Here is a 25,073-nt window from a genome sequence, read left to right as displayed (position 1 = left end):
ACCAATGAAAAATTAGGGGGTAAAAGGTGGTATGATTATATGTTAAGCAACATATTTTAAGACTTTCACTCAGTATGTTATAGGTAATTTATTTTAGATATTATACAGAAATAAAGTACATAGATTATAGGATTATTGAGGAACCTGAGACAACTCTAATCTATTACAGAGTTTTCATAGTTGCTCAAAGAATCGTTTTCTTTCATTTGTTTACTCAACAAAGTGCTAGTCAGGGCTTTCTAAGCCAGGGTTTTTTAACCTCTTTTATCTCACGGCACACTTGTACCTATACTTAAACTTCCACACCACACTTAAATTATGTTGATCCACAAAAAGTGCAAAAAAAAAAGAATATACTTACTGTGCTTTGAACGTCTTTCAAAAATAATTTAATTAAAGATCTTTAAAATTTTTCGAGGCAAACCTAAGATCCTCTCAGGGCACACTGGTTGAAAATCAGTGCTCGAAGCAGAGGTCATTATTCCAACTGTGTCGCAGAGGAATAAACTCTGGAGGGAAGTCGAGAGGACAGAAATTGAGAAGGGCTCTTCAGCCTCTCTGAGCCTCTGTTCCCACCTTTATAAAATGGGGATATCAAATGAGGAAACAAATTTAAGAGTTTGGCAAGGTAAGGTGGGATTAGGATTTGTTTATAAAGCCGTTCATAGGGGGATCTAAACATTTCATTCTGACATAGAAACAGAAAAAGTTGTTAAAAGAGTAGGGATGGGCAGGGACTAAGTTATGAATCAAATACTGTATGACTTAAGAAGGGAGACTGACAGCAGGTAGCGTGAATAATTCATAAACCAAACATTTTATCTACCGCAATGAGCAGCTTGGTTATGGTCAATGCTTTTAACTTTTAGGGTCTTTTAAAAGCCATTGTATCATTTAATCTTCAGGACAAATCATTTCATTTTTCTTTTACGGAAAAGGATAGTAGGCTTAGAAACAAGCCTGGGGGCTCACAGCTCATTTCTGATAGATCCAGAACTATTCTGACCTAACGAGTGGCCAGCATTTATTAAACACTTAATCTGTGCCATGTATTTGTACCAATTATTTTATATGTTTCTGGTCCTCCCAGCAGCCCTGGGGAGTAGAAAGTATTATTTCCTCATTTTACAGATTGAGAAACTGAGGCTTAACGTGGTGAAGTAACATATGCAAACTCTCATAGCTAATGAGTAGCAGAGCTCAAGATAGGAAGTGTAACTCACTTAAGTCCCTGTCCACTACCACCTCTGCCAGGCCTCCACACCTCTTTGCTCTCAGATAAAGGCTCTTTTCTTAAATGTAAATATGTATGTTTTTTATCTGTTCTCAACAGCATTGAATAATCTTATAACGATCTCATTGGTTAAGAGTTCTCAACTAGCATCAAAATAGTGACTACCTATACAGTAAGTTTTAATGATAGATTAAATTAATCAAATTAATTAATCTAATTAAATTAATCAAATTAAAGATTTTATTCTAATAGACCTTAGAAATCTAATGAGATGAGGCTCAGGAAAAAAGAATACAGTATAATTATTGGGGCTGTTGCCCAACAAAAGGGTAACATTAGATTCCTTTGCGTTGTCTAAAACACTCTATAAGCCAAACCAACTTATTTATTCATCAGATAATTTGAAGATGCCCACTGCATGTAAAGGTAATGTGGTAGGAACTGTGAAAGCTATAAAGCCTTTGTTTTTGAAATACAAGGTAGAAAGAATAAAGCTCCACAAGCAAAGGCCAGATTATAGGGCCATAGGGTTTGCAGGAAGGAAAGATCGCTTTCAGCTCTGAGAGCCAAGACGCACTCCTATGCAGAGACATATGCATTTATTATAATTCAAACCACTTCCCGGAAGGCAAACCCTTGGAATAAACCAAATAAACCAAATATGTCTGAGCTCCTTGATTGTAAGTTAAATTTTCTTGGTATTTTATGGCTAGGTTACCTCAAAGACAAAATCTTTTATAATTCTTATTTATTGGGGTATCTAGCAGAGTGTAAGGCATATAGCAATGATCAGTAAATGTGTTGATAAAGAATTATTGATCGATTGATGGTTTTTCCTTTGGAGAGTTGCAGAATCTCAGCTGGCATATAGTTCTATGGCAAATGTGTTGCTCATTATAGTTCCCAGACAGAGTTAGGATTCCTACCATATTTTTCAATTTGGCCCTTGTCTTCTTTTAATCTGGATTAGAATTGAGAGCTTTTTGCAGAGTAAAGCAATTTGAACTGGTACTTTTGATTAGTCAGAATTAATAATTCAAGAACGACTCCCCAGAACCCAGTGATCACCTGTATCCCCCATACGGCGGCGTGCTTGCCTCTGGGAGCTTTTTGCTGGCCCTGCACACTTCCTCAGTACCCGGCCCTCTTCCCCAGGGAGAGGAAGTGACTCTGAACCTGACTTGCCCCATCGGAAGCTGCCAGATGTGAAGAAGGATGACATGTCTGCGCGGCGGACTTCCCACGGTGAGCCGAAATCAGCAGTGCCTTTTAACCAGTACCTCCCTAACAAAAGCAACCAGACAGCCTACGTCCCCGCTCCCCTGAGAAAGAAGAAAGCAGAGCGAGAGGAATTCCGCAAGAGCTGGAGCACTGCCACCTCCCCCCTGGGCGGGGACCGGCCCTTCAGGTGAGACCCCGGCTGCGGGCTGCTGCGCCTTTCTGGCTTGAGCGTGAGAGGTGGGAACTACAGCTCTAGGTCATGATCCAGGTTCAATAACCAATTCAGAATTCCCTGTAGGCTGGCCCCGTGACTCACTCCTATAATCCCAGCACTCTGGGAGGCAGAGGCTGGTGGGTTGCCTGAGCTCAGCAAGACCAGCCTGAGCAAGAACAAGACCCTGTCTCTACTAAAAATAGAAAAACTAGCTGGGCATTGTGGTGGATACCTGTCCTCCCAGGTACTCAGGTAGCTGAGGCAAGAGGATCCTTTGAGCCCAAGAATTTGAGGTTGCTGTGAGCTATGAGGCCCCAGCACTCTACCTGGGCAACAGAGTGAGACTCTGTCTTCAAAAAAAAGCCAAAAAACTTTGATGTAAGATTACAAATAGAGGTGGGTGGGACGGATCCATAGAGAGAATTTTCAAAATAAAATATAAGTTTTCTGAGTGTGCTAGCACGGTGCCTGGCACGTGGTAAGTATTCAACAAATACTCTTCTAAACAAGCAGACTTTTGAAACAGATTCCCTTTGACAGGACCCCTGTCATTCATGTCCTTTTGTGGAGACTGCCAGGCTCTCAATCCTATCACAGTAGGTGTAGAAAGACTCCTACCTTTATGCAAAAGGACTTTTTAAAAATCTAGGTGCAAGTTTATCCAGATAGAAGCTTGCATGTGTAAGCAATGTATGGAACAGACTTCACAGTCACATACAGAAAGACTCATCAGAAGTGGAAGACATACCAGATTTCTCATCTCTTTAGAGAAAGTTCCTGAATCTCTGATGCTGATTTTGTATTTATTTATTCATTTATTCAACAAGCACTTCTGAGTATCTTTTACATGCCAGAAGCTGTCATTTAGACATTGGGAACCCCAAAATAAGTAGTCTCTGCCTTTGAGAACTTTAGAATGAAAGAAATTTTTCTCATAATGCATCTTTACTATCTATGACTTTCCATTGAATAGTTTATTAAAATTTTAAATTATTGAACAAAACTAATGAATTTTACCTTTCCAGCAGAAAAGAGTTTTTGTCTTTCCATATCAGGTTTGGAATAGCTCTTAATGTTGAAAGTATGATGCATTAATTAACCAATGGCTACACTGAATTTTCTTTACATTATCAGTATCATATTATGTGCTATGACTTTTTTTGTTTAAAGAGAAAGGTAATAGCAGAATGGTGGGGAGGTGACATAGGGAGCCCGGTCTGTTGGTTTGGTAAACCATGTTGTCCAACTCACTAGCTATCCTGAAACAATAGAGGAAGAGGGAAGTGAAGTGAGGTCTCCTGGTGACGAGGACCCGGTCAGCCAAATGAATCCTGGAGGGGAGCCTTCTGATGGTGGGTTAGAATTACCCAGCGGCAGTGGTAAGGAGCACCCTTCTTCAGAGGGGGCTGGGATGGCTCCAGCGCCCAGGTCTGAAGGAAAAAATGCTGCTGAAATCCAGAAGCGCAGGAGGCTAGAGCAAGCTGGAATCAAGGTCATGCCAGCAGCACGGCGCTTTGCCAGGTTAGCTGTGCTGGCCCAGGGCTGGCCTGGCTGGCTTTCTGCATGAAATCTGTCTGGAGAGTTGGAGTTTTCATCTCGTTTCCCCTCCTCCTGCTTTTCCTATGCATCACTGCTCCCTCCTCTGAGCAAACAGAAATAGATAATAAATAGTCTGTGCCTTAGGGCATGTCTCTGCAAAGTACCTTTTATTTTAAATGAAGGTGAAGAGTGAGCTCCTGGCTGCTTGATTGTACCTGTGCTCCTGTGTATTTGTGGTCACTCCTTTGTGGGCTGCAGGACAGACCTAGCAACAGTATTTTATTTTTCCATTGTTTGTGGCTTGTAAATTTTCACACTACTCCTAAATGGCTCATATCCTATTTTACATATCACTAGAAAATAGTCAGTTTCTTTGAAATGGGAACCACTCCCTTTAGAGAGTGGCTGCCTTACAAAAATCCACTTACTGGGCAGCGCCTGTGGTTCAGTGAGTAGGGCACCGGCTCCATATACCGAGGGTGGGGGGGTTCAAACCCAGCCCCAGCCAAACTGCAACAAAAAAAATAGCCAGGCGTTGCGGCGGGCGCCTGTAGTCCCAGCTACTCAAGAGGCTGAGGCAAGAGAATCGCCTAAACCCAGGAGTTGGAGGTTGCTATGAGCTGTGACACCACAGCACTCTATATAAAGTGAGACTCTGTCTCAAAAAAAAAAAAAAAATCCACTCACTGTCTTTGTCCCAAGAGATTACTAAGTAGAACTGAGTTTATTTGACTCCTAATTTTCTAAAGTGTGTTGATTCAAAAACAAAGAATGAAAAAACAAAACAAAACAAAAAACAAAGAATGGAGTAATTTGTTCTCTTAATTGTAAAAAGGCACCAGGCTGCAGTTCTGATAGCTTCATAGCACAAGTCGATGGAGAACTTCAGCAGTCAAGGCTGCAGAAAACTATAGTTCCACGGTTTTCTAAGTGTTTTGAGAAGCTGGTTAATTTTTTTTTTTTTTTTTTTTTTTATTGTTGGGGATTCATTGCGGGTACAATAAGCCAGGTTACACTGATTGCATTTGTTAGGTAAAGTCCCTTTTGCAATCATGTCTTGCCCCCAGAATGGTTACTTTTTCTTATGAAATTACCACAATGATTCTAACAAATAATAGTGTAGCCAAAATTTATTTGACGAATTGACATTCATAACCATTCAACAATCAAAATTCCTTTGCCACTTACTGTTCTATTTAATTCTAAGAGGTAGGTGATATATCTGTTTTCCAGGAGAGGAAATAGGATCAGTGATATTAAGTGTCTTGGAGAGGGGTGGTGACCTGGTGGCCGGATTCCAATGCTCTAACCACAGGGCCACATCTGCCTCCCACACATTTAACAGAACATTTTCCATATGTGGTTATTCCTGTGGTCCAGGTTTTAATTAAAATATCCAGCATTGACTTAGACAGATTTAATCCTAGGGTATCTTAGTGTTGATAAAAAACCAAGGCTATACTTCTTCCTTGTCTGTGGTATCCCACAGATAATGATGCCTTTACCCTGAACGTGGGCGTGTTTCTGGGAAATCCTAACATAAAATCATGCTTGTGTTGTGAGAAGCTCTGTGGGTTTCTGAAATAATGAAGAGTAATATAGAATTTTTTAAAAACCACAGATAGTCTTTTCTACAAAATTTATTTTTAATTATTATGGGTATTTAGGCATATTTGTATAGTTGTGTATTTTATGGGGTATATGTGATGTTTTGATACCATCATACAACGTGTATTAATCAAAGGAAGGTAATTTGGGGTATGTATGTATGATATGCATGTATCATTTCTTTGGGTTAGGACTTTGGGTTACCATTTCTTTTAGTTATTTTAAAGGATGCCCTAACTTGTTATTGCTTATAGTCACTCTGTTCTACTATTAAATATTATTCATTCTATCTAACTATTTTTGTACCCATTAACTCTTCTCATTTTGTCTTTCCCTCCCTGATACTGGTCATCATCATCCTCCTTTTTGTCTCCAAGAGATCCATTGTTTTAATACCAAATTAAACATTTAATATTAAGTTAAATTAAATAGTTAATATTAAATTCAATTAAAATATTTAAATTTTAATATCTAGCTCCCGCATATGAGTGAGAACATGCAAGTTTCATCTTTTTTGTGCTTGGCTTACTTCATTTAACGTTCTCTAGTTTCATCCATGTTGCTGCAAAAAGTAGGATTTCATTCTTTTTAGGAGTAATAATATTCCACTGTATTTATGAGCCATCAATTGTTTATCCATTCATCCATTAATAGGCACTCATGTTGATGCCAGTCTTGGCTATCATGAATAGTGCTGCAATAACCATGGGAGGGCACAGTTCTTTTCCATGTACTGAATTCCCTTCTTTTGGATATACACCTAGCAATGGGGTTGCTGGGTCATATGGTATTTCCATTTTTAGATTTTGGGGAACTTCCATACTGTTCCCCATAGTGGTTGCAATATTTACATTCCCACCAACAGTGCACAAAGATTCACCTTTTTCCACATCCCTGCCAACATTCATTATTGCTTTTCTTGTTGATAAAAACCATTTTAACTGGGCTGAGATGACATTTCATTGAAGTTGTGATTTGCACATCTCTGGTGACTAATGATATTAAGCATTCTTTTGTATATTTCTTGTCCATTTATATGCCTTCTTTTGAGAAACGTCTATTCAGACACCTTGCCCATTTTGATTGGATTGTTTGATTTTTTTCCCATTGAGTTTTGGAGCTTCCGACATATTTTAACTATTATTCCCTTCTCGGATGGGTAGTTTGAAAATATTTTCTTCCATTCTATGGGTCTTCACTTTGTTGATTGTTTCCTGTGATGTAGCTAAGCTTTTTAGCTTGATGTGATCCTATCTGTTCAATTTTGCTTTATAACTCAAGTCCTTACTCAGACCTGTCCTGAAGTGGTTTCCCAATGTTTTCTTTTAGTTTTATTTTTATAGTTTCAGGTCTTAGATTTAAGTCTTTAATCTATTTCAATTGATTTTTGTGTATGGTGACTGGTAAGGGTCTAGTTTCATTTTTCTGCATATGGATATCCAGTTTTCTCAACTCTGTTTATTGACAAGACTGTCCTTTCCCCACCATATGCTCCTGGCACCTTTGTTAAATATAAGTTCACTGTAGGTTCACTTGGATTTATTTCTGGGTTCTCTATACTGTTTCATTAGTCTATGTCTCTGTTCTTATGCCAATACCATGCTGTTTTGGTTACTACAGCTCTATAGTATAATTTGAAGTCAGATAACGTGATTCCTCCCATTGTGTTCTTTTTACTCAGAATGGCTTTGCCTATTCTGAGTCTTTTGTGGTTCCATGTAAATTTTAGGATTTTTTTTTTTTCTATCACTGTGAAGAATGCCATTTGTATTTTGATAGGAATTACATAGAATCTATAGATTGCTTTGGGTCATATAGACATTTTAATGATATTTTAACAGATACTCCATGCTCCAATCCATGAGTATGGATTATCTTTCCCTTTTGCATGTGTGTGTGTCCTCAATTCTCATCAAGGTTTTATAGTTTCCATTGTAGAGAGTTTTCACTTCTTTAGCTAAGTTTATTCCTAGGTATTTTATTTTATCTGTGGCTATTACCAATGAAATTATTTTTCTTGGTTTCTTTTTCATATTGTTTGCTGCTGGCATACAGAAAAAACAGATATTATTTTTAATTTTTCATTCAGAGACCTTGTCAGACACATACTTTTTGTGGATCCCTTGAGCATCTAGTCATTCCAGAGACTGGGGTAGATGCTGAGAATACAAAGAAAATGTACTAGGTACCATTTTTCAGACTTCTGTTTCTTTCCTTAAGGACACATCCTTAGGAGTAGGTAATAAGTGATATAGATAAGAGCATGGCTTTACAAAAAAGTTACAAAAAATTCTAATCTTCATATCTTTCACATGCATGCCTTCATTTTCGTCGCATCTGTGAAGATTTAAGCTAAAGTTTATCAAGGCTACCATCTTTAGAGTACCTGAAACAGCAAGGGATGATGAAATGGGAGCTACATTAAGCTAATTCAGTACACCCAGGAATAATGGTACTGCAGAGAAAAAAGTTGGGCAGAGGCTGGGAATTCTGTGAGTATACCACTTCAGTAACGGGAGATTTCTTTTGTAATAAAACATTGAACTCTTTTATGACAATTCCCATCAGTGTACAAACATAGAATCATGGTTAGTTTCATCATGTAATTCTGATAAATGTGTATTGTATTTATGTGGTTGCTTTTGCTTCCATCCATGTTTCCTGTATCTGGCTTAATTTTAACCTGTCTCTTCCAACTTAGCTCTGTTAAGCGGAAGTTTGCAAGTCAGTTAATGTCATCACACTTCAGATCTTCTGACTTAGCGTTTAAAATTGGGTTCAGGATAATTATACATATTTCCAGAGAATGTCCTCAGTTGAACAAAACAGCTGCTGCAAACACTCAGAATTCAGATTTTTCAGCTGCAAGCTCTCTCATAAAGGTTTTGTACATACCATGCCACCAGCCTGCCACGTCTGTGTCTTTTTTGCTTACTTTTTGCAGGCCACAATGGAGTTTGTGTCATTCCAAGTTTATCCACTTTGGGGATCCTGCTTTTAACATGGCAGAAAGTGGCTTAACTGGAATGAAGTGCATATCATGAAAAAGAAAAGGACTCTTGGTGTCTGGAAAATAAGAATATAAATACTGATCTTTTCTGGCCATCTTTGCACCCAACAAGAGGCCCAAGATACTTTTTAGGGCCCATTTCTCAGCTGTGTTTGCAGAGATGAAAGAGCGGGGCCGGGCATGGCCGAAGCGAAGAGCTTAAGAACAAAGCTTTATTTTCTACACTTTTTTTTTGTTGGTTTTCTTTGTTTATTTCCCAAATATCTTAAACACCTCCTTGCATTATCTTTAAGGCCATATAGAAAAGGAATAAAGGCGCATGTTATTCCATTTTCTCATGAGGTTAGAAGCCTACGATTCCCAAGCTTCCTGTCAAACAGTATATTAGGAGATATCTTAGCATCAAGAGACAGAAGGTAGGACTTCTTAATAAACATGTGGACTTTAATATTTATTAGAGTTTCCACTGAAGTAAAAAAGTATATAAACTACTTTTTCTTCTATTTTATATTATGATTGCGTTAACTTAATTATCCCCCAAATCTAAGACTCTGCCAAAGAAGCCACGATTTCTGTTTTTAGGAGGATAAAATACCAAGATTCGCTTCCTCCGAATTAAAATGCCATGGAGATTTGAGTTCCCTTACTTGGTGTTTCCCATTGGAGGAGTAAACTTTTTTTTGAACTGAATTATAGGTTTCACGTGATTGTACCTCCTTTCTAATTGTTTTCATATGTTCCGGCACTCCTTGCTTTCTGCTGGTCTGTGGATCTTCTCGACCATGTAGCAATTAATTACAGCAGGGGGCAGGGGGGAAATCTCCAAGGAACAATAGACATTTTAGAAATCTGTAGAGGAAGAACAGATGCAGCTAAGTGCCAGATTCCTCCCCATCCCTTACCGCATGCTGGTCTACCCTGATTACCGCTGCACAGAACCTCCGGTACCGAGGACCCGTCAGGCACCCTCCTTACACAGACCTTTGTGCCTCTACGCATAGCTGCCTTATTTGGAGACGGGGTGAACAGGGAGGTTTCTTGTGTTGCCCGTGATATTCCCAGGAGGACTAACAGGTTTTTCTGGAGATCCCAGCTCCTTTTAGTAGAACAAACTGACTGTCGATCCGAGCTGGCTGATTCTGCATTGCCAAGTAAAAGCAGGTGAAAGAATATGCCGGCTCTTCCTTGGTTTACTCCATTCTCTCATCCACTTTGAAATATATAAGCCTTAGAAACTTTGAGACAAGAGCTTTTTCTTCCTCCTCACCTACCTTAGGCTCCTAATGTGTCCTCCCGAGATAGCCTTACTTGTGTTAGGTGAGTCTGGACAGGACTGCAGGTTGGAGGCAGGGCTTGGCTTGTCTTGCTCCGCGTACGACTGTGGGGCTCTATTCCTTCCAAATGAAGCAGTGAGCTGTGACCCCTGCCCCAGGAGCCCCTTCTTTCCAAAGCAACTCATCTATGAATGACTTGACAGAAATAAAAGTGCCAAACCTCCCCAGGAATGTGAGGTCAGAGAGCCTGGGCCTGCCCTTCAATTTACTTAAATTAATTTACCTAAATTCAGACGACTCAAACTAGAGACCTTTATAGCCTCCTCTGCAAAGTGGGCACAATAAGTCCTATCTTGCAGGGCTGTCATGAAAGTAAGTACATCTGGAATGTACTAGCTACTCAGAGAGTTGCAGTTTTTGAAAAATAAAGTAAAATACACCAAAGCTTCATGATAGACTATCTCTAAGGCCCTTTGGGGTGAAAAAAAAAACCAAGCATACTATAAAAGTCATTTAAATCTTTTGGTAACTAGACGCCTGTGAGTACAGTCCTATAGGTCTGTCTTGTACATATTATTTATAATTTCATGTCCAACAATGCCAACTCAGAACTTGTATCGTGATTTTTTCCTGTCTCTTGAGTCTGCCTTGCATCTCTGAATTTATGAGAGATGAGTGGAAAATCAGATATTGTGAGAGTTTTGTAAGTGGGCAGGGGGTGCCTTCAAGTGGCCCGTGATATGGAAACTTTCTTCAACCCCCTTTTTTAAAGCATACATACCTAAACTGAGATCACTTGAAATGAGTCCTGCCACACTGGGCACATAGCCTAAAAAGAAACACCCAAGGGAATTTGTAACCTGGCTGGGTTCACATAACACATAAGGCACCAGATTCTCCCTGCTCAAATTGGCATCACAGATTGGCAGAACTATTTGCATAAATGTGTTATTTTTTTATTCCAAAGAATTCTGCCTGAGTTGGGGGAGGTTGAAGCCCAAGACCCCTAGTCAAAAAGTAGAAAGCATACTGATCTCAGACTTAAGAGGTTCACAGCAGACTCTGAGAGTATTTGGGGTACATGCTCACACATTGGGATATGAGTTTGAAAGAGCTTTGTAAACTACAAAGTGTAGTGGTGACATGGTAAGACATGATTAGTTAGCATTCTGCTGCTGTCAATCCTGGCTGACTGTTACTGTCTATAACAAGCAATGCAAATCACAATTCCATCCTTAACACATCTCTCAGGATTTCTATTTAGTAACCCAGTTTCTTCTCTTTCTCCCTCTTCTATAGTAATGATAACCCTCATTTTTTTGTATGATGCTTTACTTTCAAAACTGTTCCTGGCATGGTCCTTTATTTCATGAATAGTTCGGTGTTCTATTCATTATCATAGAACAGGTCCCCTGGAGCCAGACTGCCTGGGTTTGAATTCTAACATAAATGGGCTAGCTCTTTGACCTAGGACAAGTTTCTTAACCTCATCTTAGTTTCCACTCTATAAAATGGGGATAATGGTAACACCAACCTTGTAGGGTTAGTATTAGAGTTGATGAATGAACACTTAGGAAGAATTCTAGCACATAGTATGCACTTGGTTATTAGTCCCATTAACTGCACCATCCATATGGTTTTTACGTAATCCTGTTGAAGAGATGAGTTTAATGGCCTGTTATTTTCCACTGACTATTAAATGGCCACAGCCAATCAAGGCCAGTTGTTCCTTGCTGGACATGCTGGCTGAGGAGGTAGATGGGAAGACAAGTGAGCACAGCAGAGAGAGGGGCCAGCCAGGAACCAGAGATGTGGGTGTACCACACAAAGGGCAGAATTTCATATTTTCAGAAATAAATTCATTCAGGGAGCAAAACATCCCACTCCCTCCCCCAAATTCTGCGTTTCAAACTGTATTAAGAACCATGGTTGGCAGTGAGAAGAGCTTTTCTGAGCGTGATTAATAGTGCTTTGGTGTTCCAAAGTCAGATGGCGTCAGGGCCTGCTGCATCCTCAAGACGGTGACCTCCTGGGAACAGTACAGGGCACAGGAGCAGCAGGCCACCTGGGTGAACAGGACACCCACAGTTTCACTGCTAATTCCTCTCGTCTTCATCTCTGAGATGAATTTGTCCTTTGAGGACCAAGAACTTACTCTTAATCCTCACTCAGAAAGCTGATAAAAAGGAAGTGAACTTTCTTTAGAAGTCAAGTTTTTCCTGTTATCTTTATGAACTGAAGTGATAATCAGTGATGAAAAAAGGCTTTCCTATTTTATTATGACTGAGAAGCAAGCTTGGTCTTACAGGGAGCTGGAGGGCCGGGGGTTTGTTTGAATGCCACATAGGCACAATCCTCTGTATCCTCCCCTCACTCTCCAATGAAAGCAAAAACAGCAAAGTGGAAAAAGTCCTAAGAATATCTCACTGCCTGATATTCCACCATTAAGCAGCATGCCTCTAAAAATTTGAAGTTCCTAAGTTTCAAAGGGGCCTTTGAGACCCCCTTGATTGCTGTGGGACTAGTCCGTAGTAATCATTTTTAAGCCATTTTGGCAAAATCTCTTACCATTTCCTAGACTCTTAGCATTGCTAAAGAAAGAGGGTCGGGAGGTGTGAGTCACAGCGTGGAAGAGGGAAGACGGGATTGTTGGTGGGAGGCTGCAGGGCAAGAGAAACCTCCTGGGACTGGAAGACCCTGGGAATGGGAGAGGATGGTCTGAAATGACTCCGGATGTTTCAGGTTAGCTCGGCTCTGCAGAAAGATCTTCCCTCACGTCGCCGTCTGTCGCTCATTCTGGATGTTCTGTCACAGAGCTGCATTCATTCATTTTCCCCCAGATCAGTTCCGTAGTAGCTATCGTTTTTGCCTCGGCAGTCAAAAACAAATGGAGTATCTGCTCATGTGCTAAAGAGAAACGAATAGCAACCCAAAGCTTTCTACTTTTTCCCCAATGTCATACAAAGAATCTAAGTTGTCACTTTCAGAGCCATTTAGGATCCTGCCTTTCTGATACTGACAGAGCCCTGCAAATTAAATGAATTTTTAGTATTGCTAGTGTCTGGCTAAATTCAGCATTTTAAAACCCACCCTAACTATGCTGCAACCTTAGACTACATTAATAAACAGATGTCATTTGAACTAACAGCATGGAGAAGACTTTTCACTAATAACTACCTTGTCTGTCTGGAGATGGGGATTTAGAATTTGGGGGTGGTCTGATCCTATGTGGAGTTCCATTTCATTTTGCTTTATCAGTCAAAAACAATTAAGTGAAGAGAAAGAAGCTATTTGTGACATTAGCCTTCGTAAAGAAAATCCTTTCCTGACCTACCAAGATGGCAAAGATTCAGAGTCCGAGGACGAAGTTGCATGTCGAGTGCCTGATCCTGAGAAAGATGACTTTGCAGCAAGGAGAGCAAGGATGAACCAAAGTAAGCCAGTGGTGCCACTGAATCAGCTCCTCTACGGGCCTTATTGGAGAAAGGACCCAGAGAAATCAGGTGGCAGCCAACAGCTCTCAAAGGGAGCCTCAGAAAAGAGAAGTCTAAAATACAAAAGGTGTGCACGTAGTGTGTGTGTGTCTGTGTGAGTGTGCAGGGGAGCGAGAAAGCACAAGCAAGGAAAGGTGATTCACATCATAGCCCCCCTTCCAATTCCTTTCTTTCCAGCCCCAATTACATGCACTTGGTAATGGGGGTTATTTAGAAGTAGAACTCCAAATACTCAATTATTCCTAGATACAGATGGTGGACAGACAATAGAGTGGCCATGTCCCAAATAAGGCTGAACTTGCTAAATAAACATCGAATTTGAGTGTATAGATCTGCTGAGTCAGGACCTGTCACCACATATGGGTGTCAGCATCATTGGCGTAAATAGACACGTACCGCTCACTGCCTGGCAGAGAACAGCCAGCTCTCAAGGCTGCTCCAGTCCATTCAAAGAAGGGAGAGAAGAGTTATTAGCACTTCTTTCTTGTTAGCTACTTTTAGATGATGGCAGGGAAAGAAAAATGAAATTTGCTCCTCCCTTCCTCACACCAGCAACGTCATCTGCACCAATGATGGACATTTCCCATGTCAAATATAAAATATAATACACGCCTATGTGCTCTATCTCGGACATTGTTTCCAAGTGAGTTTCCTTCTCCTAACTTCCTATCATCCTCTTGATGCGTGTTGGAGTGACCTGGGGAAAGGAAGATTGTAGTAAGATGAGATTTAGCTAGTGATCTTTAGAGGGACAAGATTTCATGTAAGGTGTCTATTTGCTGAATTTTATCCTTCAGAGTTTATCATTCTTGTATTTTTCCTCATATCAAAATCGTTTAAAGTTTAACATCTTCGTTATTAAATTGCCATTATTTTGCCCATCACTTTAGAGATTTTTAAATCTAATGAACTAAGAATTTATATATATAAGAATTATCAGGGTAGCACCTGTGGCTCAGTGGGTAGGACGCCAGCCTCATATACCAAGGGTGGTGGGTTCAAACCCAGCCCTGGCCAGACTGCAACAAAAAAATAGCCAGGCGTTGTGGCGGACACCTGTAGTCCCAGCTACTCAGGAGGCTGAGGCAGGAGAATCGCCTAAGCCCAGGAGTTGGAGCTATGAGTATGAGCTATGAGTGCTGTGAGCTGTGACGCCATGGCACTCTACCAAGGGTGATAAAGTAAGACTTTGTCTCTACAGAAAAAAAAAAAAAAGAATTATCTCAGTTTCTTTACACAATTAAAATGGTTCTTTGGGCAGAGTTATTGAGCTCAAAGGAGCAGTTAGTGTTTTGCATTTTTTAAGGAAGTATCAGATACAAAAGCCATGGAAGATTCCCGGCTATAGAACTTGGCACCCATTATTCACAGGACACATTACGTTTCAGGAGCCTCTGGGTCTTTGCAGTCCTGGTTGGCATGCCTGGTAACAAACTACTCTTAGAGCACCTTGTGGGAGGGATCAGTTGTTCCAAGTGAAACAAAGACTTTTCGATAACTAATATCAAGGCACAGTGATGGCTATCGGCAATTTGAGTTAGACAAAGGACTAGCCTTTGTATCTCTTTTTTTCCCCTTTCTCCCCATGCAATTTTAATTCCTGATATTTCCAGCTGCATTTGTCTGTTGTCACCTGACTCTGTGTTTGGGGACCCACAGACACAGCCCACACGACCTCTCTAGACAGCATCAAAGAACTGATCTTTAAAAGAGAAAAGGCTCTTTGCTTTGTACTTCCGTGAGCCCTTTTCTCAAACTGAAAGTAAATAGAAAATTCTGTAGCCTTTCTATTTGCACAGACTCAGAAAATACCCCAAATCATCCAGGTAACAAAAGAATACTTCTTAGGTTTGTCGCTTGGATGTATATTTTGGGGGAAAAAATACAATAGGCTCTATTGATTTATATTTTTGAGATTTTCCTATCTCAAGAAGCATATTTAGTTGGAAATGGCCTTTAATGTGATAGGACATTTATGCCTATATGTGCTAAAGCTTTGGTTTAAATTCCAACTTTGGCAACATTAGCCAGCTGATAGTCACTTCTTAGGAGAGCCGCTGAAAATACCAGTTTTAGCATTAATCAAGGTGAACGGTTATTTAACACAAGAAACAAATGGGTATCGATTCTGTAAATCCAGGTAAAGAAGAATACTCTATATTCTTCAAGTTTTGCACTGGTCGCACCTAACCAAAGCTATGAAGCAGAAATCGAGTCTGAGTGTTGAAACATTCTGTTCAGAATTGCCTTTAATGTGCTTTTTTGGCAGTTGTGGGTTTGGGCCTGAGATGTTTAATATGTGAGCAACGTTCCAGCTATCTCCAAACTAATCCTAGAATTTGGATCATGCAGTGCTCATTACTGACATTTTATGGGTGCAGTAAAAAACATTCCAAGAGGGCTAAGGGATTCAGTCAGAAAACCTGAATTCATTACAGTAACTTGAATAGTGTGGGAATTGGGCATCATTACCGCCAAACCGAAATCTCATTACCATTCTTAATAGTCTTTCAGCGAGCTCTGGTTCCTCTTCCTAAACTAAACTAAACTAGAGCGTGTCCTCTGGTGGGAAAAACTCTGTCTCAATGCAGTGTTAAACAGGTAGCTTGGCTCCTGAGAGGCCATATTTTCAAGAAAGGGAAAAATGCTTCCAGAATTGTGCTCTGTCCTCGCCTCTGAATTTCCATGCTTGACATTCTGCTTGTCTGCTCCCCTTCCTTGAACCTGATCCTTCTGATGATGCGGGGCCTGGATCACATTGACAGAAACCAGGGCCAAACAGAAGAGGCAAAGGCAATAGTGACCCCTATGACGAGGGCTCAGGAGAGTGAACCCATGGAAGAGGGACTCAGGAAGGTGCCAGATCTTCTCAAGGATGACCTGGCCCAGCGGAGAATTCAGGGTAGAGCTGCCCGCCTCCGAGAACCTCTGAGCTTTGTCACACTCGCCAGTATAACAGAAGCCGACCTGGAGACGTGGGAGAGACTGAAAGTGTCAGGAAAGACAAGGTGTGTCCCATTTCTCCCTGACTTTACCCTGGCAGTTGTATTATTTAATTTTGAAAGAACCAAATGCTTATCCTTGCATCGTTTTTTATTTTAATGGCTGGAAAAAAAGTGCTTCTGAAATCACAGAGCTTCTGGAGATCAGTCTCTTCAGGATGAGATGAAGTTACTGGTAGTAAAAGTTCAAGCCACATAAATAGATGGATGGGTATTGACAACAAATGGTTATTTATTTTGCTAGGCTTGTTGACTGAAGGAATTTAAACTTTATTTTTAAAAACAATTTTAGGGCGGCGCCTGTGGCTCAGTGAGTAGGGCGCCGGCCCCATATGCCAAGGGTGGCGGGTTCAAACCCAGCCCCGGCCAAACTGCAACAAAAAAAAAAAAAAATAGCCGGGCGTTGTGGCGGGCGCCTGTAGTCCCAGCTGCTCGGGAGGCTGAGGCAAGAGAATCGCATAAGCCCAAGAGTTAGAGGTTGCTGTGAGCCGTGTGACGCCACGGCACTCTACCAAGGGCGGTACAGTGAGACTCTGTCTCTACAAAAAAAAAAAAAAATTTCTAAAAACAATTTTAACCATTCCATCATAAATGATGGCATTGACTTGGCACCCATAGCTCCGTGGTTAGGGCAGCAGCCACAGACACCAGGGCTGGTGGGTTCAAACACGTCCAGGGCCAGCTAAACAACGACAACAACTACAAAAAAAAAAAAAAAATAGCGGGGCACTGTGGCAGGCTCCTGTAGTCCCAGCTACTTGGGAGGCTGAGGCAAGAGAATTAAGCCCAAGAATTTGAGGTTGCTGTGAGCTATGATGCCACGGCACTCTACCAAGGGCAACATAGTCATACTCCGTCTCAAATAAAAAAAAAGATGGCTTAAGAAAGTCTTAGGTATAGTATTATAGGTATAAAATTTTTAAAAAATCCAGTATTGAAAGCTAGGGAAAATTGAAGACAAGGTAATGATCATTTCTAGGTGAGACAATGATCATTTCTTCTTTTGATTGGTTAATGAAGACGCAGTTCTACCAGAGAAATATTTCTTCGATATAGTTGTCCCTTGGTATCCATCAGTGATTGGTTCTAGGAATCCCTTGGATACCAAAATTCTCAGATGCTTATGCCCTTGATATAAAATGGTGTAGTGTTTGCATATAACCTACGTACATGTTCCATCTACTTGATTACTTAGACCTAACACATGCCTGCACATCACTTCATTGTCCTGATTCAACAACATACTTAGCATGAGACAAATTCATGTTTGGCTTTTTGAAACTTAGCAGAACATATTTCCCCCAAACATACATATTTTTTTAATCTGAGTTTGGTTGAATCCATGCGTGGATGCTGAAACCATAGATAGGTCTTTAGTTTTGGGGTTTCAGTATTTTTTTTTATTTTTTTTTATTTCGCCAGGGCTAGGTTTGAACCCACCACCTCTGGCATATGGGACTGGTGCCCTACTCCTTGAGCTACAGGCGCCGCCCGGGTTTTGGTATTTTTAAGAAAAAGAAAACCCTCTTATTGATTTGTACTTGCCTTAGAAATATTTGGGACTTATTTCTGGTTCTGACTAGGGATGAAGACGTTCAGCCTATCTGTGCCCCTGAGCCTTCACCAGAAATTAAAGCAGAAACTGCCCTCCGAGATGACTTTGCCAGCCGCAAAGCGAGGGCTTATAAGAAAGCGTCCAGCCCTAGGCAAAAGTTTGTGCACTTTGGGCCAGTGACAGAGATAGACCAGCAGACATGGAAGCGCCTCAGCATTGGCAAGCCTGGGCCTAGGGAGAAAGGAGACGACATTGGTCACGGCAGCCGGGTTCAGATGGACTCTGGGTCTCCTGTCTCGGCGGCCACCTCCAGCTCACAGGAAGACCACAGGCTCAACCCACAAAATGGCCACAGGTATACCCTAGATGTGCGCGGAGGCCTGCATGGGACCCACTGCTGCTTCTCAGGAGTTTGCTGCAGCACGTGTGAGAGCCGCCTAGAGACCAGAGAGCTGTAGACGCAGTGTTAGTGGGCCACCCCCAGGGCCAGCGCTCGCAGGGGCATGGCAGGCGTCCATTTTGATTCTGTTGTTGCCAGAATCACTGCCTGGTAATCTCGGCAAATGGCCCTTTCCCCCTTAGCTGCATTAAGCACCATTTTATTAGTTGAAGATACTGAATGAGCTAAATGGAATGCTTTAATGATACTGCCAGTGTTTCTCCTAAAGATATCCTGATAAAAGCCGGTCTATCTATAACTTCTCTCTTTTCTGTCTCACAGAGGGAGGAAAAAAGTAGTTACTAGTATCATGACTTCAAATTTTGGACATCTAAGTAGACAAATTAAAAAAGGGCTCCTCCTTCCCCTACTTTTTAAAATTATATGATAAATCTGGAGTAAAAAGAAACTCCCCTTTGGGGGGATTTTTATTAAGTCAAGAGTTTCCTTGGATGAAAATCCATTCACACATGGGAGGGGACACACGGCCTTCCCATCCTCCCTGAAGGCAGCGGGGGTCTGCCTTCCCAAGCCCTCATTGGGGGTTTCATTTCTGTGAGCTAGTCTCTCTCCCATTAAACAGACACAGGGGGTTTATAAAGATTCAGGATTGCCCAGGGAACGTCCCCCCCCGACATGATGGCAGCAAAGCTAAGCTCCCCATGGCTAGAGGAAGTGTTCATAACCCTCTTTATACTTTGTCCTTGAATCCGAAGTGGATGGCCCGCGACTTATAGACGGGATCAGTTGGCCCTAGACTGTGGGTGACACCGTAGAGGACAACAAGCTGTCAACACCAGGAACACACAGTTAGAGGTTCAGAGGCCGATGGGATCTGAGCTGGGAATGAATAAGAAATATCTCCTTGAGGTCTTGAACCCCGAGGGACCATTACTCAATCCTACAGTGACAGAGTCATGCCAGCCACCTCTGATATTTTCAGGCGCTTGCCAGAGTTCACATTCCATGATCTTAATCTGACTGTGTCATCCTTACTAACCGGCCTTTAGAATGACAGCAACCAAATTCCCTCTTAACCACCATCTCTTAATCTTTCGGTCTCAACGGTTCTGACGCCTCCTTCCGTAACCCTTGTTCCCCTCTCTCTTGCCGTCAATGCTGCTTGGTTACCAACAGAGTACTGAATCCTGGCACAGATGACTATTGCAGAAGGGTCTCGGGGCTGGCTCCTGTGCCGGAGTCTCAGGAAGAGTGGGGCTGCAGTACGGGCGGGAGCCCAGCGGGGGCAGAAAAAGGTGAGGAGCAGCTTTTCCTGCCTCCCGGGAGGCCAAGGAGGACAGGGCTCTGGTGTGTGACTTCTTCCCTAGCAGTAAAGCTGTGCTCTCTGGCTTTAGTTGCATCTAAACACCTGCCACAGAATGGCAAAGAAGAAGATAAAGGCGCCCCAAGAAATTCTCAGATGCTGCCAAAGGCAGAAAGCTCAGTGGAGAGCCGCCAGCCACTGTGAGCATCTTGCCTGCACCCGGCCGTGTGCTGCCTCTGTTGTGTGTGGCTGTTGTGTCCCCAAAAGACAGCACAGAGTCGCAGTTCATATGCGATGACTGGTGTAGTGTGGAGTAAAGACGCTAAAGGGTCAGAGTTCTGCTGCTGGTGCCCGCGCTGGGTAGAGATTTAGCCTTTGCATGTGTTTGGGTCCTGGCCAGATTTCCTTCTTGGGAATCAGGGCAACCAGAAAGAGAAGCCCATTCCGGTGTGAGTACCAGCTGCATGGCAGAGACCGCAGTGTTAAAGGGGGGTTTCCTGCTCAGCCGCTGGGTGCACTGCTGCCTCGGTGGATGCCAGCTCCCTCTGCCTTGAATTAACGCCAGTGAGTGATGCTGCTGCAGTTATCTTTAGCAGTAAGTGGCCTTTGACTCCCCGGATTGAATATTGCCACAGTGTGTGTCTTCCTGCCTCTGAATGGGAGGCATCGGGGACAGAAGAGAGGTCAGAGAAGATGACAGCTCCTGCCTGGAATGGCAGTGGACTGAAAGACCACAGCAAGTTGTATGATTCACGAAAAGATGACATGATGGCCAGGAGAACTGGGACGTCCCTCAGACACACTGGATCCAACCCAAACCAGTTCCTTCCGGTTCCATTTGCAAAGCAACATGATGTGAAGGAATATACTAAGGCTCTACCCATGAAAGATCAGAGGTCAGAAGGTTATCTCGTGCCCTCGTGACGCGGTTTCTCTATTCTGAGCCTTGACCATGCTTTGAGTGTGTTATTAACACATTACAGTGAAGCAATGCACGGTTGCTATTTCTGTTGCAGGAACAATGATTAAGAATTGTCAAGAATTGTTTTTCTGTTTCCATGTAAGCAGGTGTGGAAAGAATAATCTAGTGATGAATTTACCTGTTAAACGACTCATCTGTGGGCAGAACAAATGGGAAATTCTTTTATTTCTTCCTTGCTCACATAGGAGTTTGGAGATAAAGAGGTCGAACTGCTTTCTGCCTTCCTTAATTTCACTCTAATTCCAGGTCCAAACAAGATGAATATCACCTATAAATTAATTTAATTTAAATTTTCAACTCTTTGCCTTCTAGAGGTAGGATTTCTCTTCCGTGCCCTGACTTGACTTAGAGTCAAGTGTGATTTGATAGAGAATACGGAAATAACTATCCTGAGGTTCATGTTCTGGCATAAGGTCCTAAATGTTGAAGCGTCTCTTGCTATTTAATAACAGTGATACATTTTTGTTTAACAAGGTGGTCTGCCTGATCAATGTAGGGTAAAGGAGTGAGGAGGGCTTCACGTAATTATAAGCTCACTATAAAACAGGAGGTGTTGGCGTTCTGCTTCTCAAAGAACCTTAATGGCAGTGGGATTGAGGGCAGAGAGGGGAATAAGAATGGTAAAATTTTAAGATCAACACCCTAGCCATCTTTATTACCTGGATCTAATCCATGTTTTATATTCTTCTGAATAATAATAATCTTATGGTGGAGCCTTATCATAACACTGTTTTCAGGAAGCAGGGCTGGTATTCATGGTTTACTCTACAGCCATGGAGCACATTGTAGCCTTTGCGAAGTGCGTCTGCTCCCTCTAGCTCACTTGCTCCTGGGAACTCATAAGTAGGTTGAATGGATGTCCGTTCCATTTTACAAATAGGAGGTCTGACGTTGAGAAAAGTTACGTGAGAGATCACACATGACTCCTCGTTAGGGCTGGGTTAGTGTCAGAGGCCAGAGTGGTCAGCCTGGTCCTCCACACTCACTTCCTCTCTACATGCCTGGACATGGTGCCTGGTATTGGGTCAGTGGGTCATAACGCAAACCAGAGTAGAAGGTGGGGAGGATGTGAGGCCTGCACCTAGATAGACAGATACATTCATTCATTCTTGATTCTTTCTCGTTCATTCCTCCTTTCACCGCCTTTGAGAGTAAGGATTTTCATTTGCATTTAGCAATTAGGAAAATTACCCCATGCTGGTAAGTACTGAGCCAAGATTCAAACCCAGGTCTGTCTGAGTGAGCAGCCACCACCTCACTCCACCATGTTGCCAACCCAAGTTTCTAAAGGAGACAGTTGAAGCTGTCACTTCTGTCTCCTGTCATTCTGTTTGTAATTCAGAAAGGGTCCTCCTTATTTTCAAGAGGGGATGAATGGTCACTCTGCATACAAGTCAGATAAACTATGTGACATAATCATGTGACTGAGCCAGCAGGCACCTTGGGAATTCATGTTTCTCTGCAACAAATGCTCATTGAGTAATTACTATGTAGAAAACACTGCTGGGTGCTGGCGGTTAGTCCTAGATGAACAGTAGAACCATTTTTTCTCTCACCTCAAATTAAGCTAACATTAATTCAAAATACAGACATAAATAACCAGCAGATTATTGATTATGAAATGCTTTATTATCTGCTGAAAGTTACATATACGCAGTCAACAGGTATATAGAATATGCCCTTTATTTAAATATCCCTGTCCTCAAAATTAAACTCTATTAATTAACCTTTTTTCGTTTGGTAGGCTGCTTATGCCAACTGCAATCTATCTGGGCAACTTTGTACCTGGTAGCTTCTTGGCTCACCTACTTTGCATCAAAAGATATATTGAGGTTTTTTTTTGGGGGGGGGAGGAAGATGTAACTTTACTTTTTGGTCTCCTGTTGAACAACTAGGAAAACCCCTTAAAACCTAAGCTCTAATTATCTTACTTTGCCAACAAAGGCAATTCTGCTTAAGTCGGTGCCCTTTTGAAGCTAATAAATTAATCTGAAAGGAAATTCTTTAAATCCACAAGTGCACAGTAAAGGGATAAATGAAGGTTATCTTCAGAGACCGTGCTGTTCTTTTCTTTTCAATTTCCTGAGCATCAACAAGCATTCAATAAATATTTATTCAGGGCCTAGTCTGGTCACTGTCCAGGGACACAGGCAGAAAAATCCCTGCCCCCACGTGCCTCACAATTTGGTGTGAACCTACATTTGTTGGCAGGTATGTTGGTAACAGATGTACCGAAGCAATTTATTTTGTACAGAAGCAATTTAAATTCAAATATATCCCCATGGTCGCATTAATGTACACAGATATGATTTAATAATAAAAAAGCCAAAAATAAAAATAGAATTAAAAATTAAAAAATTAAAATAAAAATAAATTCAAATATATCCTACGTGCAATAGCATAGCTACGTGCAATTGCAAACAAAACGGTGTGCTAAAGACAAACTCAAGAGTATGTACACTATGAGCCTGTTAGCATAGTACAAAACTACAAAATACTCAGTGCCAATCCATGGGGTGTGCAGTGCATGAAAATCCTATGTGTAGTGTGTGCGTTTTGGTGTGTTTGTTATACTTCAATAAAAATGTCCATTCGGATATTCAAAGAAAGATTCAGAAACCCATAACAACCATTAATAGACTCAACCATAACAGACTCTTGACTCACCATCTTTTAGGAATGACTTCTTTGTGCTCTTCCTTAGATAATTTAGAACACACTGTCTTTTAATAAATCTACCCCAACAGATCTTTTTATTAACCGGGAAACATTTGCCCCGTCTTCAGGATCAATACTGGTCTTGTACTCATATGCTTCACTGTAGTGGTGTTTTTGGAAAACCGAGGTTGAATTTTCACACCTTTTGAAACCATCCTCTGGAGAAATAGCGAGTCTTCACTGCTGGAAGAAAAACATTCATAAACCCTTCCCTGTCTTCCTTTTGGCCATTTCAACAGAGATTTGGGGTTTTGCACTGGTATAGCTGCCTTCACTGTGGATTAAATAATTATTCATCAATGCAGACTGTTCTAGAAGAAGGAAAACATAAAAGAGAAGGGTGTATGTGTCTGGATACCCATGCCTTCTGGGGTACTTTGTAAGATTACAGGAAGAGATTTTTAGAAATTACCCTTTTCCTATAAACTGTTATGAAGCTGAGCATGGGACCAGGTAATTTTTGCTGACAACCCCAAAATGTAGTTCACTGGAAACTGGAAGCAGGATATGTTTTCTTTAATGAAATAATTCTTTGTCCACCATCAGAATGCAGAAATGAACAGCCTTTCAGAGTACAGGTAAGAACCCTCCCTTAAAATTCACCATTGCTAACGAGACAGTCATCTGGGGGAGCTGCTTTGTAAAAAGTGTTCTTAAAATATGCCCTTATAGTATTCTAATTTTTTTCTAATTTGATCTTTTTTCTTGCTTTATCAGATACATTTAGACTTACAGTGACTATCACAGAGGATACCATTTCTAGATGTAAAGAATCAGAAGAATATAAAATATTGGGAAAAACTTAGGTTTTTCAAGTGGTAGAATATCACCCAAGTATGGTTTTGATTAAGGCTATCAGTTTTCTAGGAATTGTGGTTTCTGTCAAACACGTGTGGAAGGCACTGATTGGGGTTCTGGTTGCAGCCCTGGTTTGCTTTCAGAAAACTGCAGAAACACTCTTTGATGTCATTTGTGCAAATGCATTAACACACCAGGGACAGGGTCAGTAAGGGTGAAAGTATGTTGGGCGTCCATTCCAGTCCATTACTACTGAACACAGAGGCCTGAACAGCTCAACTGTTTGCAAATGACCGTAATACGTGTTTGTTTGTTTTTTAAGCTGCCTTCTCCAAACATTGTGGGTTATACATGCCTAAGCTTTTTGTGTTTATACTGAACAGATTCTTTCTTTGTGGGTAGCATGGGGATTATTTTAATTTCTCCTCTGGGTTTTAATACAAATTTTGCATTCTTTCGGAATATCAAGCCTTCTCTTTGATTTTTAGCAGCTAATGGATATTGCTAATTGCATAATGATGCTTCTCTTTCAGTACGATCAGCAAAAAAGGTTTGGTGCACACGTATTTCATCAGCAGTTTTTATTTCCAACTTGGTTACAGCGTTAACGTTCTGTCTTGCCTGTCCTCTAACTTTGTATTTGGTCTTGTAGATACGGTGCGAGAACTCCTGTGTCTGATGACGCAGAGTAAGTTGTCTTGTATTCCTAGGATTGCATTAA

General features: G+C 41.3%; 1 protein-coding gene across 17 annotated transcripts in view; it reads left to right on the top strand.

The window, feature by feature from the left end:
- Positions 1 to 25,073, top strand: part of LIMCH1 (LIM and calponin homology domains 1) — a 356,706-nt gene that overhangs the window by 268,666 nt on the left and 62,967 nt on the right. For 7 of the 17 annotated variants that reach the window (XM_053577482.1, XM_053577483.1, XM_053577486.1 and 4 more), the window contains 2 exons: positions 2,390 to 2,642; positions 25,005 to 25,040. In XM_053577482.1, the coding sequence (XP_053433457.1) occupies positions 2,390 to 2,642; positions 25,005 to 25,040 (289 nt within the window). Of the gene's footprint in view, positions 1 to 2,389; positions 2,643 to 3,923; positions 4,191 to 13,358; positions 13,662 to 16,359; positions 16,603 to 18,179; positions 18,507 to 19,727; positions 19,847 to 19,918; positions 20,055 to 20,489; positions 20,751 to 25,004; positions 25,041 to 25,073 lie in introns of all 17 variants that reach the window. The other 10 variants (XM_053577488.1, XM_053577484.1, XM_053577485.1 and 7 more) reach the window with 3 other exon arrangements.

The sequence above is a fragment of the Nycticebus coucang genome, chromosome 23 (assembly GCF_027406575.1).
Source record: "Nycticebus coucang isolate mNycCou1 chromosome 23, mNycCou1.pri, whole genome shotgun sequence".
NCBI lineage: Eukaryota > Metazoa > Chordata > Mammalia > Primates > Lorisidae > Nycticebus > Nycticebus coucang.
This window is presented reverse-complemented; position numbering and strand designations above follow the sequence as displayed.